Source organism: Xenopus laevis, chromosome 1S (genome assembly GCF_017654675.1).
Source record: "Xenopus laevis strain J_2021 chromosome 1S, Xenopus_laevis_v10.1, whole genome shotgun sequence".
NCBI classification, from domain to species: domain Eukaryota; kingdom Metazoa; phylum Chordata; class Amphibia; order Anura; family Pipidae; genus Xenopus; species Xenopus laevis.
The window spans coordinates 124,080,637-124,095,114 of record NC_054372.1 but is presented as its reverse complement, the minus strand read 5'-3'; the positions used below and the strand labels follow the sequence as shown (position 1 = coordinate 124,095,114).

General features: G+C 39.0%; 1 protein-coding gene across 4 annotated transcripts; it reads left to right on the top strand.

The window, feature by feature from the left end:
• Nucleotides 1-896: 896 nt before the first annotated feature.
• Nucleotides 897-12,129, top strand: hnrnpk.S (heterogeneous nuclear ribonucleoprotein K S homeolog). 4 transcript variants are annotated; one of them, XM_018233808.2, is made up of 15 exons: nucleotides 897-1,052; nucleotides 3,145-3,230; nucleotides 3,335-3,432; nucleotides 3,582-3,638; nucleotides 4,568-4,611; nucleotides 5,445-5,517; nucleotides 6,441-6,554; nucleotides 7,042-7,170; nucleotides 7,260-7,567; nucleotides 7,662-7,698; nucleotides 8,535-8,550; nucleotides 8,640-8,704; nucleotides 9,251-9,420; nucleotides 10,053-10,132; nucleotides 11,428-12,129. In XM_018233808.2, exons 2-14 carry the CDS (start codon nucleotides 3,182-3,184, stop codon nucleotides 10,090-10,092), a joined length of 1,200 nt encoding a protein of 399 aa, XP_018089297.1. In that variant the 5' UTR covers nucleotides 897-1,052; nucleotides 3,145-3,181; the 3' UTR covers nucleotides 10,093-10,132; nucleotides 11,428-12,129. The 4 variants fall into 4 exon arrangements, with proteins under 4 accessions (XP_018089297.1, NP_001080563.1, XP_018089302.1 ...); NM_001087094.1 differs by lacking the exon at nucleotides 11,428-12,129 and adding an exon at nucleotides 10,659-10,814 and having other exon boundaries at nucleotides 1,004-1,052; XM_018233813.2 differs by lacking the exons at nucleotides 897-1,052; nucleotides 11,428-12,129 and adding exons at nucleotides 1,314-1,414; nucleotides 10,659-10,814.
• The last annotated feature ends 2,349 nt before the right edge of the window (nucleotides 12,130-14,478 follow it).

The following is a 14,478-nucleotide window of genomic DNA, read 5'->3' as shown; positions in this document are numbered from 1 at the left end:
TATCATCCTTTATTCCCTAGTGATATGCCTAGCTCTTCTATATATCACACAACTGGCTGAAACGAAATTGTTTGTGTGGGGGAGAAGAGTAACCATATTTCTGTAGTTAAAATTATTATAAGGACGCCATCCACTGTCTATATGAGCAAAACAAAGCATGCCCGTGGCACTTTGAATCCTCTCCAGCACAAACACTTCGTTTCTAACTTTGAGACGAGAACCGCACCTGAGCGCCACAGCACCGGCTCACACTGATTGCCACGAAATGGGTTTCAACTCACGCGATATTTGGCCACGCGTAACATCCCTCCTTTCCCGCCGCGGTCTTTGTCCTGGAAACCAGACCCGTTACTAAGGAAAAGCATTTACCTCGTAAACATTCAATGGCTCTTTGTAGCACTGTGTTTTTATAACTTCGGGATCGCGGAAAGCACCGAGCCCAATACTTTGCCTACCAACCAGAACATTATTGTTATTGTAACATCCCGTAGCCTGCGCTGGGTCTCCAAACCCGGAAAAGCGCAGCTATTCTTGTAACATGGCTGCTTAAGTACGTCAGGCATATCTATTTCTATAAACTCACTGCACATAATAATAATATCCACTGTAGAATAGATATGCGTCTTCCTCCCGATATAACGAAAGATTCTGTGTTGTCGTTCCATTAGGTACCTACCATAATAAAGCAAAAGGGTCAGTTCGTTAGTACCAGAAAGAAAAATGTACCCAAAATCAATAAACACGACCATTTCTTGCCGTAAACAAAGACTCGTATTCTTTTATGTTCTGTCCGCCATTACATTCATTAGCATTTCAACCTCTCAACCAAGCCTGATTCTCTATAACGCACGATAGGTGGGGGGAGCACGGTGGACTGATCCTATGCTGGATTGGCTCTTTCCTTAACCAATCGCAATTCAGCATGCCTACCGAGTAACAAATCAACGTCGACGCGCCGAGGGGTGGTCTTATTACTTTGTGTAGGTTGTGCCGTGTTGTGTTCTGTTTCGGCCGTGCTTGCGGAGGTAGCTCGGGGTCGGCGTAGGAGAAAGGTAAGGAACGATTCGAGCAATTCCTTGATTTCTGGTGGGTGCTGCATAGCAGTAAAAGAGGTAACGTGGAATTGGATGGTGTGTTTTCCAGTTGTTGGGGCGTCACTGTAGTGACCATTGTAAGCCCCGCTAATAGCGAAGGGAAGATGGTGTTGGGGTCGTTCGGAGCGGCAAAACGTTGTGTGGTGCAGTTATAAAACGCACGTAGTACTTGAAACGTCCTTTACATTGCGCGTTAGCCTTGTATTGCCTGAGTGTGCGAGGCCGCGGGTGGTGACGTCATCGTCTTTCCTCCATTTCCACAAGTGCGCGGCCAGGCCCGACATCCACTTCAGTTCCACGTAGGATTAGAGTGAGAGAAGGTGAACAACTATAGGCGTTGTGTTTGGCTAGTGGTGGGGAGAAACTACGCCATAGGTATTAGACGTAAAACGTTCCCGTGATTTGGAAGGTACTGTGTTTGAACTAGCAGGCATTACATCGCGCTCCCTTATATGAAAGCGAGGCACCCTTGCTGTATAAAAAAGCGGCCTGAATAGTATAAGTCGGCGTTGTTGTAAGTTAAAAGCACTGTGTTGCTTATGGTGGCGAAGCCGCCATGCTGGTGAGAGGCGTCTGATCTTCCACAAAATGGCTGACGGCGGAAGCTTGCGGTAGTGGGGCGGAGCCGGTGGGACCGGTGTCTGAGGGCTCGTAGACAAAGGAGATGTAGGGGCTAAATAGATGCAAATGGCCTGAGGAGGGGAGGGGTCGCCAAAGAATGTACTACGCTAATATTCTCTGTATGAAGCCTGCATTCTGTGCAACATAATGATTATTTTTGCTTTCGTTTCATTTGGGGCTTACAGAATCGCTGTCTGTCATTGGTACTTGCTTGGTGATGGTAACTGATCCACGCTGTGTGTTCTATTGGCGGATGTATGGGGATCAGCAGCATTTTATATGATCATTTTATAAGGGAAGTTTTGGCTTTGCACGGCCTTATAGAATCTGTTCTTAACTTCTGCCTTCCAAAAATGCACTTAGCTGTATGTAAGTTGATTTTATGGGGTTACAATTCTATGACTCTGTATCAGGGGTGGTGCCAAGTGCAATTGCGTCATTGTTGTTCATGCTGGCCCCACCCACTGCCTTGTTTTCCCCAGGGGGCGGTATTACCATCTGGGATGCTTTACTTCTGTCTCCCAAAATGTGGGTCTCCCCCCCCCCCATAAAATATATGGAAAATATTGCTGTATTAGCCACCATTTCAAAATATGTCCACTTCCAATCGGATCTGTAATGGGACTGTAATACAAAATCTGTTGTATTGATTCATATATGTTTAAATATATTGTACTGTACTAGTGAAAGAAAATTCAGAAACACTGCTCTAGTTATGTATAAATATACTGTGGTATGGCAAAGAGGGCAACAATTCCAAATGAATAGGCCAAAAGTGCAAACCGTTTATGACTGATGAACTTTGTTTAAAAAAAATAAATAAAGGTGTTTTCACATGCTTTTCATGGATTCCTACAGATAAACTTTGTTTATAAGGAATAGTATTTGAAGGTGCTGCAGAAAAAGATACAAATTAGATAGCAAATTATGCATATGTTTATAAAGCACCAACTTGCACTAATAAATGGGTGCATACTTTGAACATACAGACTGCATACAAATATGTATCTTATGGGTGAGCTTAGTCTGTAACTGGTCCATAGGCTGCATCTCCTCCCACTAATGGGCCTGCCTCACATGCTGCTCTAGTTTGTTTTATGTTTCCAGTGGGAGTGTTTGTATTTATAGAGCTGGCGAAGGCAACAGCATGGACATGTCTATATTACTTATTTTTTTCCCTCCCACCTTCTCTGTATTTTAAAGTAATTGTGAATGGCTCTCTGTGATTGGACAATTAAACAGTTTGGTAATTATGTGTAGTCTAAGCTTATTTGATGCCGTCATCATCTGCTGGTCCCTCCCAATGCACAGTTTGTTATAATACTGTTATTTGCAAGTGCTTTTTTATTGAACCTTAGTCTGTATGCCAAGATGTTCTTTATAAATTACAGCTCAAGCTTTATCTTTTTTCATGTTTGGTTATTGACAGGTAGCAGCCTCCAAATTACAAGTTGTATTAAAAGAAGATGGAGACAGAGCAGGAAGAGGTTGAATTCACAAACACAGAAGCGAACGGTAACTTTTATTCATTTTTGTTGGGCATCTTTATTTCTCTTTTTGCTTTGCGGTTACAATTCTCATACTTTTATTTAATTTTGCAAAATGTTCTTTTATCATAGGTAAACGTCCAGCAGAAGACATGGAGGAGGAACAGGCATTCAAGAGATCTAGAAACACAGATCTGATGGTTGAGCTGCGTATTCTGCTTCAGAGCAAAGTATGTTTTACGAATTATAATTCATGCTTGTAATGGTGCATTTAATGAATATCTTAAACATATCACATGTCTGTATTTGTAATCCGGAGTGCTTTAGAGTCCTCTGTTTACCTTTTCAGTTACCACTCTTTTTTTTTTTTTTTTTCTAGAATGCTGGGGCAGTAATCGGCAAAGGAGGAAAAAATATTAAGGCACTTAGGACAGACGTGAGTGTTCAGAATTTGTTTGTGCCCTTAATTTTTGCTGCTTTAAGCCATCTTGAAATATATTCCAAGCAGAAGTCCTTAATTGATATTCTTCCGAATCCTGTATCCTACAACTTTATCCATTTACAGAGCAGTACACATTGTATTAAACATGCTGATTCTAGTGTTAACTAGTATCCGGAAGCACTGTAAAATAAATTTCCGTGTTTGAATACAAAGATTGGTAGTGGAAGTTTGCAATGATTTAGTGGGTTGACTCGTGCGATTAGACAGTTCTTTTAGAGTAAGATTGTTACTGACAAACCTGAAAATTCTCTTTTGAAGACAAGGCATGTTTATTGATTGTGTTAAAGCCAAGTGCTATTAAAAGTTCCCATCAATGTAGGTAACATTAACATTTCTTAAGTAGAATGGAAGTGTAGAAGTCTTATCCCATATTCCACATTTTGTTTTTGATCTGGACTTTTTTTTCCTTAAAGTTGTCCAGTATCGGCAAGACTTTTTTGTGTAGTTAAGCGAGAAGTGTCTACACAAGAGCCAGCCTACTATTGTTCCTCGCATATGTATTAGTTTGGCATTCCACTAACTTCAAAAGTTCCAAACATGTATTTTTCACAGTATGACTTAATACTGTTTCTGTAACTGAAAGCAATGAGTTTAGTTTGTGTTAAATTAAAATGTATTGCTTTTCCCCCTTTTCCCTCTCCTTGTTTTTTTTTGGCCACATATCTCCGTTGCCCATGTACTGGATCGTCTTACCCCTGCGTTGCCCACCATGACGGCCCATCTATCCCTGAACGCCCATGTGAAAACCCTGGTTGGCTATGCCCAAAAATGTGCTCGTTGCCCAACGGGTACTTTTCCTGACATCTTCTGATTGAATGCCCATACCCAATGCCATCATCCACGAACGCCAATGACCAATGCAGTACAATGCCAGTGTTTCAGTCCCAGACAGCAGTGGCCCCGAGCGGTATGTCCCAACAGTTTATGCCTCACTGCCTGATAAGAAAGAGAAATGTATTATTACCTGCCTTAATTATATGAATCATTTCCCCTTACGTAGTGATTTGTTTGGGAGTTTTTTTTTTGGTTTTGGGGTGATTTTTTTTTAATATTTTTCCACTTTTTTATTTTTATTCTGTTCCTGGTTTGTTTTCCCATTCCCCCCATAAGGTTTGGGTTTTTTTTTTAGCTTTGTTTTTCCCCCCTCTAACTCTGCCTTAAGGTCCATGGACCTAATAATTTTAATAGCTGAGGGAAGTTGTATAGCTTCCTGAACTGCTTAATTATAACTTTGTAGATTTTAGTGTTTAAGTGGTCTCTCTGTCTTTGTAGCCCTTCCGATTACATTACCTGTTTCATATTTATATTTTTTCGTGAGCCAACTATCACTCCTTCACTTCATGTTCACGTTGCATTTTTATTTTCCCTCTCAAAAGACCATTAGCTTGTAAATTTTTTAATGCAGTTCCATCCATGAAATGTTCACCACTTGCATTTTCCAACTTTACTGAGGTGTTACAATGTAATTTTGAATAGTGAGGTGATCTTAAATTAGTGGTGATGGGGAGTGTGATCATTCGCTTGTTTCTAGTTCTGTGCCACCTTCTTGCCCACTTAATCTGAGTTCTGCCAGAATCCCTCCTCCTTCTACTCACTGACATGTAAACCTTTGCTACTCTCAAGTTTATGAAATGCACATGCATGTGTATTTGTCATACAAGCACATCCTTAAAGTAGGTGTTAATAGAAGTAATAACATCAGCATTATCCTTTTTCTGCCATTTTATGTAATGCATCCAGTATATTAAGCATGAGCGCAGATATTGAAACAATTGGAGAAATCCTAAAGAAGATAATTCCCACACTGGAAGAGGTATGTATTTTTAAAATCTGAAAGTAACCTTGAGATTTTTATATGGGTAGGGCAGTGTTACCTGGAAGGATTGGGTCATGGTGTCTCTTTGCCTATTTGATCTTGTAGTCCTAGAAGCCCCATGATTAACTGTAACTGAAGTTTTTCTGTCTTAGATATTATTAAACCTAAGCTGAATGACTGAAAGAATAGTTTTCATATGTGTAACATAAATATAAGCAAAGGGGCACCGATAGCAAACCTTAAATGGTGGCTTGAACGAAATGTTTCATGCGTTCCCAAAGGAAAATCTTTTAAGTAGTTTACAGATCTGTTTCCAATATCTGAATTAAAGGTACAGTAACACCAAAAAAGGAAGCGTTTTAAAGTAATGAAAATATTGTAGTGTTGCCCATATATATAGATATATATAGATATATATATTAATATAAATAAATAAACAAAAGTAGTGTTTCTGAAGCTAACACAGCAGTTTTACTAGTGCAGGGCAACACTGCATTATTTTATATTTTTATTACTTTTTTTTTTTATATTAAATTTTTGTTGTTACTGGTCCTTTAAGTGGAACCTATAACCAGCTTGTAGTATGAAATTTGTTGATGCAATGATATCCATCAAAATCTCCTCTGTGCCTTTAGATTCTACATTTAGTTCAGGCATGTAATATTGTTTTTTTTTTTTTTTGTAAAATGCTTTATCTGATGCTCCGCTTTTTGCAGCAGACCACACGCTGTTCTAGGGTTATGGGGAAAGCAAATTGGTGAAAAATGTAGAGCTTAATTAAACAGTATTGGATAGTCACTTGGAAAGTTTTTGAATAATGGATCCCATACTTTTTTATGCAAAGGTTTGTTGTTCTTGACTATTAAATTGTTTTTTTTTTTTTTTTAATTTGTTTGCTGCCTACCCCCTGAACATTGCAGTACCAACACTTCAAAGGAAATGATTTTGATTGTGAGTTGAGGTTATTGATTCATCAAAGTTTGGCTGGTGGAATTATTGGTGTCAAAGGAGCAAAGATTAAAGAACTTAGAGAGGTATGCACATAACATTTTATTCTTATCACTTGCTAACTGCATATAAGCCTGTATTTTAAAACCTTTTCATGGTCCTCCTTTACTGAATCACTTGCCGTGTCACTTTTTTTTTTGTATCCGTGCCATACACAGTGCACTTCTGACTGAAGTAGTCAAGATGCCTGTAACAAAATAGCTGGCTGCTTTATCTTGTCATCCATCCATTTAAATAAAGTATTGCATGTCCAAGGAACGGCAGGTCTGCCACACAGAAGCTGTCATGCTGTCTTTGCCACTCTAAATATATTTTTTAGATGTGCAGATTCATACACATTTATTAGGATGGGTAGCGGTAAAAAGGATGGTAATAAGTGCCATGTTTATACACTTTTCCCTCAATTGTTTTCTTCACTTTTTAACCCTACCTCCTCCATATGTTGCTATCCTAAGCTTGTTCTCTTAACTGTGGATCATTTTAGTGCTGTAACATGATATATTTGTTTTGCAGAAAACGCAGACTACAATAAAGCTATTCCAGGAGTGCTGCCCTCATTCGACTGATCGTGTTGTTCTGATTGGAGGCAAACCGGATAGGGTGGTTGAATGCATTAAAGTTATACTTGATCTCATCTCTGAGGTAAACCGCCTTATTCTAAAATATATTCAGTAGTTATGCTGCATGTCATATGTTGGTGCTGTTTAAGCTTTTGTTTTTGCTTGTTTCAGTCCCCTGTCAAGGGCAGGACTCAGCCCTATGATCCTAACTTCTATGATGAAACTTATGATTATGGAGGATTTACAATGATGTTTGATGACCGAAGAGGGCGCCCCATGGGTTTCCCTATGCATGCCAGGGGTGGATTTGATCGAATGCCTCCAGGTCCCGGAGGTCGTCCCCTGCCACAGTCGAGAAGAGATTATGATGACATGAGCCCAAGGCGGGGGCCCCTTCCTCCACCCCCTGGTCGTGGGGGTAGAGGTGGAAGTAGAGCTCGTAATCTTCCTCTCCCACCACCTCCACCACCTAGAGGAGGGTTCGTGTTTATATAAGCTTTAGTAGTTGGTCTTGTATCAAAAGCAGTTGTACATGTTTATTATGGAGAATAATCTGACATTTCACTTTTTCAGGGACCGAAGAGGAAGACCAGACCATTATGATGGAATGGTAAAATATAATCCAAGATTATTTTTCATTTTAAAATATTTGTTCAAAAAATGTTTATTTGAATATCATGTAATTAATCATATGGCCCATATTTGTTGGTTTTCATTGCTCTATCTGCACAGCACATTTTGTTAAAAGTTCTTTGAGCTCTGAAAAATACATTTTATATACGATTGGGATATACAAGCAGGTTGTTACAAAACTGCTCCCAAAACTACCACACTGCTTATGATCCTTTGCTACATAAGGGTTTTTTTTTTTTTAACCTGGCTAACCTCGGGTTGGTCTGTCACCCCCTATTTTAATTTATTTTTTTAAGAAAATCTGCATATGCTATATAGTGCTTATAAAATGCCCAAACTGGTCTTGCAGATGTACTAATATTCTTATCTCACCCCCATGTGCGGTAATAGTCATGTTCTTGTTGCCTAGGAAATGTATTAGCACGTTTCAGCTGTGTCTGCAATAGAGCTCTGAGCAAAGGGTGAAAAGAAAAAAACTTTTGACATACATGCTAAAAACACTTCCAATTTTGTTTGCATGTACTTCATCTAATGGCATTGTATCTGCGAAGTCACTGTGATTAACGTATACCATAGGGTATAGAGCTGCATCAATCTCTCGTTACTATGGAAAAGATAGGGGGGTTGGTAGATCCCTGGAATAATGTATTTCTGTGACTATATAGGCTTGTGCTAAACTTAGATGTTCATTTTTGTAAGCAAAGTGTTAAGGCACATTGTTTGAAAAACAAAATGCACCAAATTTTCTTACCCCCCCCTTTTTTTTTTTTTTATTTTTTTTTTTACTCTTGCACCCTTGACAAATAACTTCAGGGCGGAGCTGGATATGGTAAGTATATTTGTACCGTACTTTGTTTTTTGACTATTTGAAATAAGATTTTTGGTCTAAAACTTTTTTTTCCCTCTCCCCAAATTTAGGCAGAGGTTCTTTCGGTGATATTGGTGGGCCAGTTGTAACAACACAAGTAACCATTCCAAAAGATGTAAGTAAACTAGTTTATCACTGTAATTATTTTCCCCCCCCTTTATTCTGTCTAAACACCGTACCTTTTTACTTACCTAGTACTACATTTGCTTTAAGTCAGGCTTCTGTCGTTTATATTTTGTGTGTTCATGGTCAACAGAAGGGGTTTATGTATAAAGATGGCCATATATATGCAGATTTGCTAGAGTACTTTGGGCAATCAGTGACTGGTGGATCAAAAAGTATAGCTTCTGAATTTACCTCGGTCAACCATAAGGAAATTCCCAAATTTATGCAGTTTGTAGAGTGTAGAAAATTGGGTATGGTCTCTCATGAGGTATCTGTCCATTCAGCCTGCAGACCAATATCAGTATTTGTAAGGGTCAGGTCCAGGACCGGATTTACTGGGCGGGCGCCCCCTAGGCCGCACGGTCCAGGCAAACCCCCCCCCCAGCTTGTGCATGCACCGAGCACTGGGGAGCTCCGTGTCCCCAGTGCTCCCCAGAAAGCATGCTGCCCCTAATATTTACCTTACTCTGCAACTGACTTTAAATTTATTTTTCAGTTAGCTGGATCAATAATTGGGAAAGGAGGTCAGAGAATTAAACAAATCCGCCATGAATCTGGTGCATCCATCAAAATTGATGAGCCTTTAGAAGGATCCGATGACAGAATAATTACCATTACTGGCACTCAAGATCAGATACAAAATGCACAATTTTTGCTTCAGAACAGGCAAGTTGAAAGCATGATCTTTTTTGTGTTTTCTTAATGACACTGTCCTGTTTTTTCTGTCCTAACTTTTCCTTTTTTTAGATATTCTGTTTTTCTTACTTGTGTTTCTCACTAAACCAGAAGATTCACTTTATACTAATTCTACTTGAAGGAAATAACATCTTGGTTCTTTCTATCGTGAAACAGCTGCAAAAGTTTAGTAAACATTTATTGAGCCTGTAGATCTTAAATATAACTAGAAGAAGTCAGTGGATGTTGGTTTAGTTCTGTGTGGAAGACTAGTGATTTTGTTGTTTTTAGATAACAGCATTGACAACAAATCACAGTCTGCCATATGGCACAGACCATGCCTCTACAGGACAAGTTGAAACTTGATACATTGAAGTTGAAACGGATATTGAATTTGTACCTTAATGCAGCGTTTTCACACATTTCTAACTGCTTTAAACTTTTCTTATAACTGCTTAACCTCATGCATGTTAACTTCTTTTTTCACATTGTACTCATAACTAAACCTAATCAATTGCTACCATTGACTAGCACTTCATTAATCTTGTTTATGGATTTAGATATCTAATTTATAAGGCACGTGAGCTTTGAGGTTCTAATGCAAGATTTTCTTTTTTTTATAGTGTGAAGCAGTTTTCTGAAGATTATTCTTATGGGTTTTGACTTCTAAACATTGCAAGGCACATGCTCGAGGGGTTCTAATGTAAGATTCTCTTTTTTTATAGTGTGAAGCAATATTCTGGCAAGTTTTTCTAAGACTAGTGAAGAATGAAGCCCTGCATCTCTGTTTCTTCTGTTTAAAACAAAAATTAAAAAAAAAATGCAAACATTCCTCTGCTTCATAGGTGTTAAATCATATTTGGTGTTGACCACATGTATTGGTTTGCCTTACGGAGGCTGCAGTATGTGACTTATTAATGCTGTTTGGAAACAGATTCAGACTGGTGGAATTCATCTTAAATGGTGATCTGTGCAGTGTGTAACCATTGACACTGCTTTACATACACTGTATCACATTGACGGCTTGTTAGTGATCAACACTGGCAAAAAGTTTTTTTTTTTTGTAAACTAGATTTTGTTTTTCTAAATAACTACATGCTATGCCTCTTGTCCTATCTTCAACAACACTGCAGCAATGCACTTGCCGATATTGAAAAAAAGTTTTTATTTGTCTTTTCAATTCGTATTTTACTGAAAGGTAACACTTGTTTTTGTGCCTCCCTCTCTAGGATAAAGGCTCTTTGGTTCAGACGCCATCTTTGCAGAGTTGATGTCGCTAGAGGGATATGTACAGTAAATTGTTGAAATTAGTTCTCTCTTGCACTTGTGGCAGGTTGTTTTTACTTTTTTTTCCCCTATTCTCACAATAAAACATTTTAATTAAATATGATTGTGTCATTTTATGTTTCAAATCTAAATGGGTTTCTTGAATATAAGGCTAACTGGTGATCTCTTGTACTCTTGCCCCCATTTTGTTCGCCTGGTAGACTTGGGAACTGATTGGGCGGCACTTGGTGGATAAATGTATAACATGCAGCATATGGTGTTTTTAATACTGTTTTAACCCTACCTAAAGTGAAAGGTCCAGTATCTTCATTTTGCTTTCATCCATTTGCAGATGCCTTGAATTTCCCACTCCATTTAGATTAGAAAAAAAGAGTTTCCTATTTAAGTTCTTTTTGTCAACAAGTGCAAAATATAACTAATTTCATTGCTGTCAATTTTGTTTTTCCCTTCGTTGCACTTGATGGTATTTGAACTAATGTGCCATGTTGGTGGGAGGACGTTTTTTTATTTGGTGGTGAATATAGTTTTTAGTTTTGTTTGCAAGTCTAAATATTTTTCCAGGTTCTAGTCATTTCATATAGCTCAGTTTAATAAAGCTTACATCTGAGTAAAGTTGCTTTTCTTCCATATATGTTTATTTCCTGCTTTGGTTCATCCATACATTTGTTCAACATTTTATGTATCCGGAACAAATCTGAATTTCTTTTTCAGGCATAAGTGGATTCCAAAATATTTTGTTTAGAACAGCTTCAATGAAAACCTGGAATCCTTTTTCTTCTTCTTTGCTTATGGAGTACAAATCAAGATCTGGATCTCTGGATGCTTTTGTTAATAGTTGCCAGCATCAATATGAATTCACAATAACAGCGGAAAATACTCAAGCTTGAAAATTGTACAGAAATAGTAGAGCTGATTTAATAGATCTGCATTTATCAAGGTCTTTTCTGACTTTTTTGTTTTAAAAGTCAATATCTCATAGAAAACCCCATGCAAATCATAACCAATTATTTTCAGTAGCAACTGAAATTTCAGCTTTACTGTTTAGTCCTTTTTGTTTGGTTCCATTTCTGCCCATCTTTTAATTTTTCACAGGTTTTTTTCGTTCTTTAGTTCTGAAATGTCTGTTTTAAAAGCTGGATTTGCATTCATTATAACACTGTACATATTGTACACCTGAAGTTGATTGTTTTTCACTTTTACATTTTTTGCTATGTTGTAATTGAAATTAGTTGCTTGTGTAGTGTTGTCAATTGACCCACTGTGCTCGAGTTTTTATTAATATAATTAAAAGTTGTTTTTCTTTTAATATATGTTGTGCAGTGGAGCAGTTTTCAAGAGTTTAAAACAAGAAATGAGAACTGGTCATTGTCTTACGTTCTGTCAATGTTGGTAAAATATAACTAGTAGACATTGCATTGAGTTTTTTTTTTTTTTATTTCCTTTTAAACTGCTTGGTGGATAAGAAATCAGACAAAAGAAACTTTACTTTAATGGCTTTAAAATAAACATTTTGCATATTCACTAAATAACTCATTCACTGCCTGGTGAATCACAAGCCCCTTCTGGCAACTATGACATCAGCTGTCCATGGTTAATGTGTTCATTTGTAAGTTGTGTATAACATGTTATTCTTGCATGCACTTGAATTGCAGCTTAAGATTGCTATCTAAAATTTCATTTTAGAAGATAAGTGGCCTGTTCAGAGGAAGATTGTAGTATTCCCTAGGTGGTGATTTCCTCGACCCGACTTTTTATTTCAGCAAATTTGTGTGTTTCCCACATTATTTTGTGGTCTAAGTTAGAAATAAATGTAGGGCGTGTTTAAAACAATGCCTTTCCAGTGATTCCCTGAAGCTTGCGGTTATTGTGATCAAAAATAGACTTCTTGGGACTAAGAAACAATTAACATTGTTTATCGCTTACAGTCAAATCATCAGGGGTGAAAGGTGGTGGTTGTATGACTTTGACAATGGCAATATAAAAATGTGTCTGCTGCAAGTTTGTTTGCTCTTTTGGATGAATCTGATATTATTGATGGTGTTCTGTTTGGGACTGCCAGAGGATCAGACCATGTGATTTCAAAAAATGTATTTAAATGTCACCTTTTAAGTCAACCAGGGAAGCTGGCAATAGTATCATACAGCATCCCCCTGCTAGAAAAAAGATTGTGTATGTTTTACACAATGAAGACCATTAATTGAACATAAATAAAGCATTGAGTTTTATGGGTGAGTCTGTGATAGTACACATTGCAGCACCTATCATAGGAATAATCATTAATTGTAAAGCCTTTCACAGAACTCATTGTAGGTAACCATAGGGCCACTGCCTACGTGTCCGAATTGCCATGCGTTTTGTCATTCAGATCAGTGCTTAGAAATACATAAACAATTGACTGTCCTTGATGCCCTCTGTTGGGTTAACATTTTTTGTGTTTCTTGCTATCATTTTGGTAACTACTGATGTCCTTCCCTGACCAATGTAAGAAAAAAAGGCCTGGCACACGGAGCAAATTAAACCGGGGTCCTACCCCTGGTATGTTTATTATCCCTGACCAGACAGGTTCCCGGCTACAATAAACTGTCTCCCGAGTGAACAAGGGGCCGCACTGGGTTGCGGAAAAGTTTTGCACCAATTGTGTGCGAGCGCCATCTTGTTTACATAAGAATTAGCCGGCATATATATATAATGGAAAATCAAATCATACTTACCGAGATTTTTGTTTCCTGTATTGAAGCATGGCAGTGGGTACTAATGGGTTAATCCCTGACCCCGTAACAAGCTGGAAATGACATAGCAGTCAATAAATTTGAATTCCAGCCCCACCAATCCATCCTTATTTTTGCTGTAACGAGAGCTCTGCCCACCAGGGCTGGGAAACAGGTACTGGTACCCACTGCCATGCTTCAGTATAGGAAACGAAAATCTCAAGTATGATTTTATTTTCTCTGTTGTCTTGGGGACATGGAACGATGGGGTTAAGCTTCATCCTCCAGGAGGCAGGACACTTGAAGTAATTAAGGGGGCGTGCCAGTTCAGGCTTAACCCCCCGTACACTGTACACTTGTATTCCGTTTTTCAAGTGTCCTGCTACTGGGAGCATGGACACCAGCCTATCAGATGATTCTGTGGTCAGACAGTGGCTGACATCAGGGGTGCCACCAAAAGCAGGAATATATGTTTTACTATGATTAGCCACCTACGAGGAAATTCCCCCGGAGTCACTGCCTAGCCTAGGGGCTATATTGACCACCAGACGCATACCTGAACTAGCCCACTAGAGCAGACGGTCTGGCCGGTGTGGGGAGGTAAGTGGTATCTTATAACACAAGTTGTTATGCCCGGGCGTTCATGCCCTCCTGTGGCCACCAGCCCCCTCTAACTTCCCCTGCTGCTGCCTACCATTTCTAAAAAGGGTTCCCAGCTCAGTACTCACTGAGCCCTTTGCTTCCAAGCGCCTGTACCGAATGAGCACCAAACTCGCTCACTTTCGGCAGGCAGCTGTGGGGGAAGGACACGGGAGTCAGGAGCGCCATGTCAGAGTGAGCGGGATGGAACGCATAATGCGGGCGTTAGGTTCCATCCGCTACCTCTTGGCGGAATTTACATAAGCGTGTGTCTTCTGTGTGCGCACTGGCTCGTTCCAGTGATCATTTTGGGCAGCTCATTCCGGCGGTCTCTCAGAGTGCAGTGTGTCACGGAGTTACTACCCGTGTCTATAGGCGGCAAACATACCCCCTACTACTCCTACACTCATGGCAG

Coding starts and splice junctions, on each gene's coding strand:
- hnrnpk.S (XM_018233808.2), top strand. CDS start 3,182: ATGGAGACAGAGCAGGAAGAGGTTGAATTCACAAACACAGAAGCGAAC. Junction 3,433..3,581: donor GTATTCTGCTTCAGAGCAAA/GTATGTTTTACG, acceptor TTTTTTTTCTAG/AATGCTGGGGCAGTAATCGG. Junction 7,568..7,661: donor CCTCCACCACCTAGAGGAGG/GTTCGTGTTTAT, acceptor TCACTTTTTCAG/GGACCGAAGAGGAAGACCAG.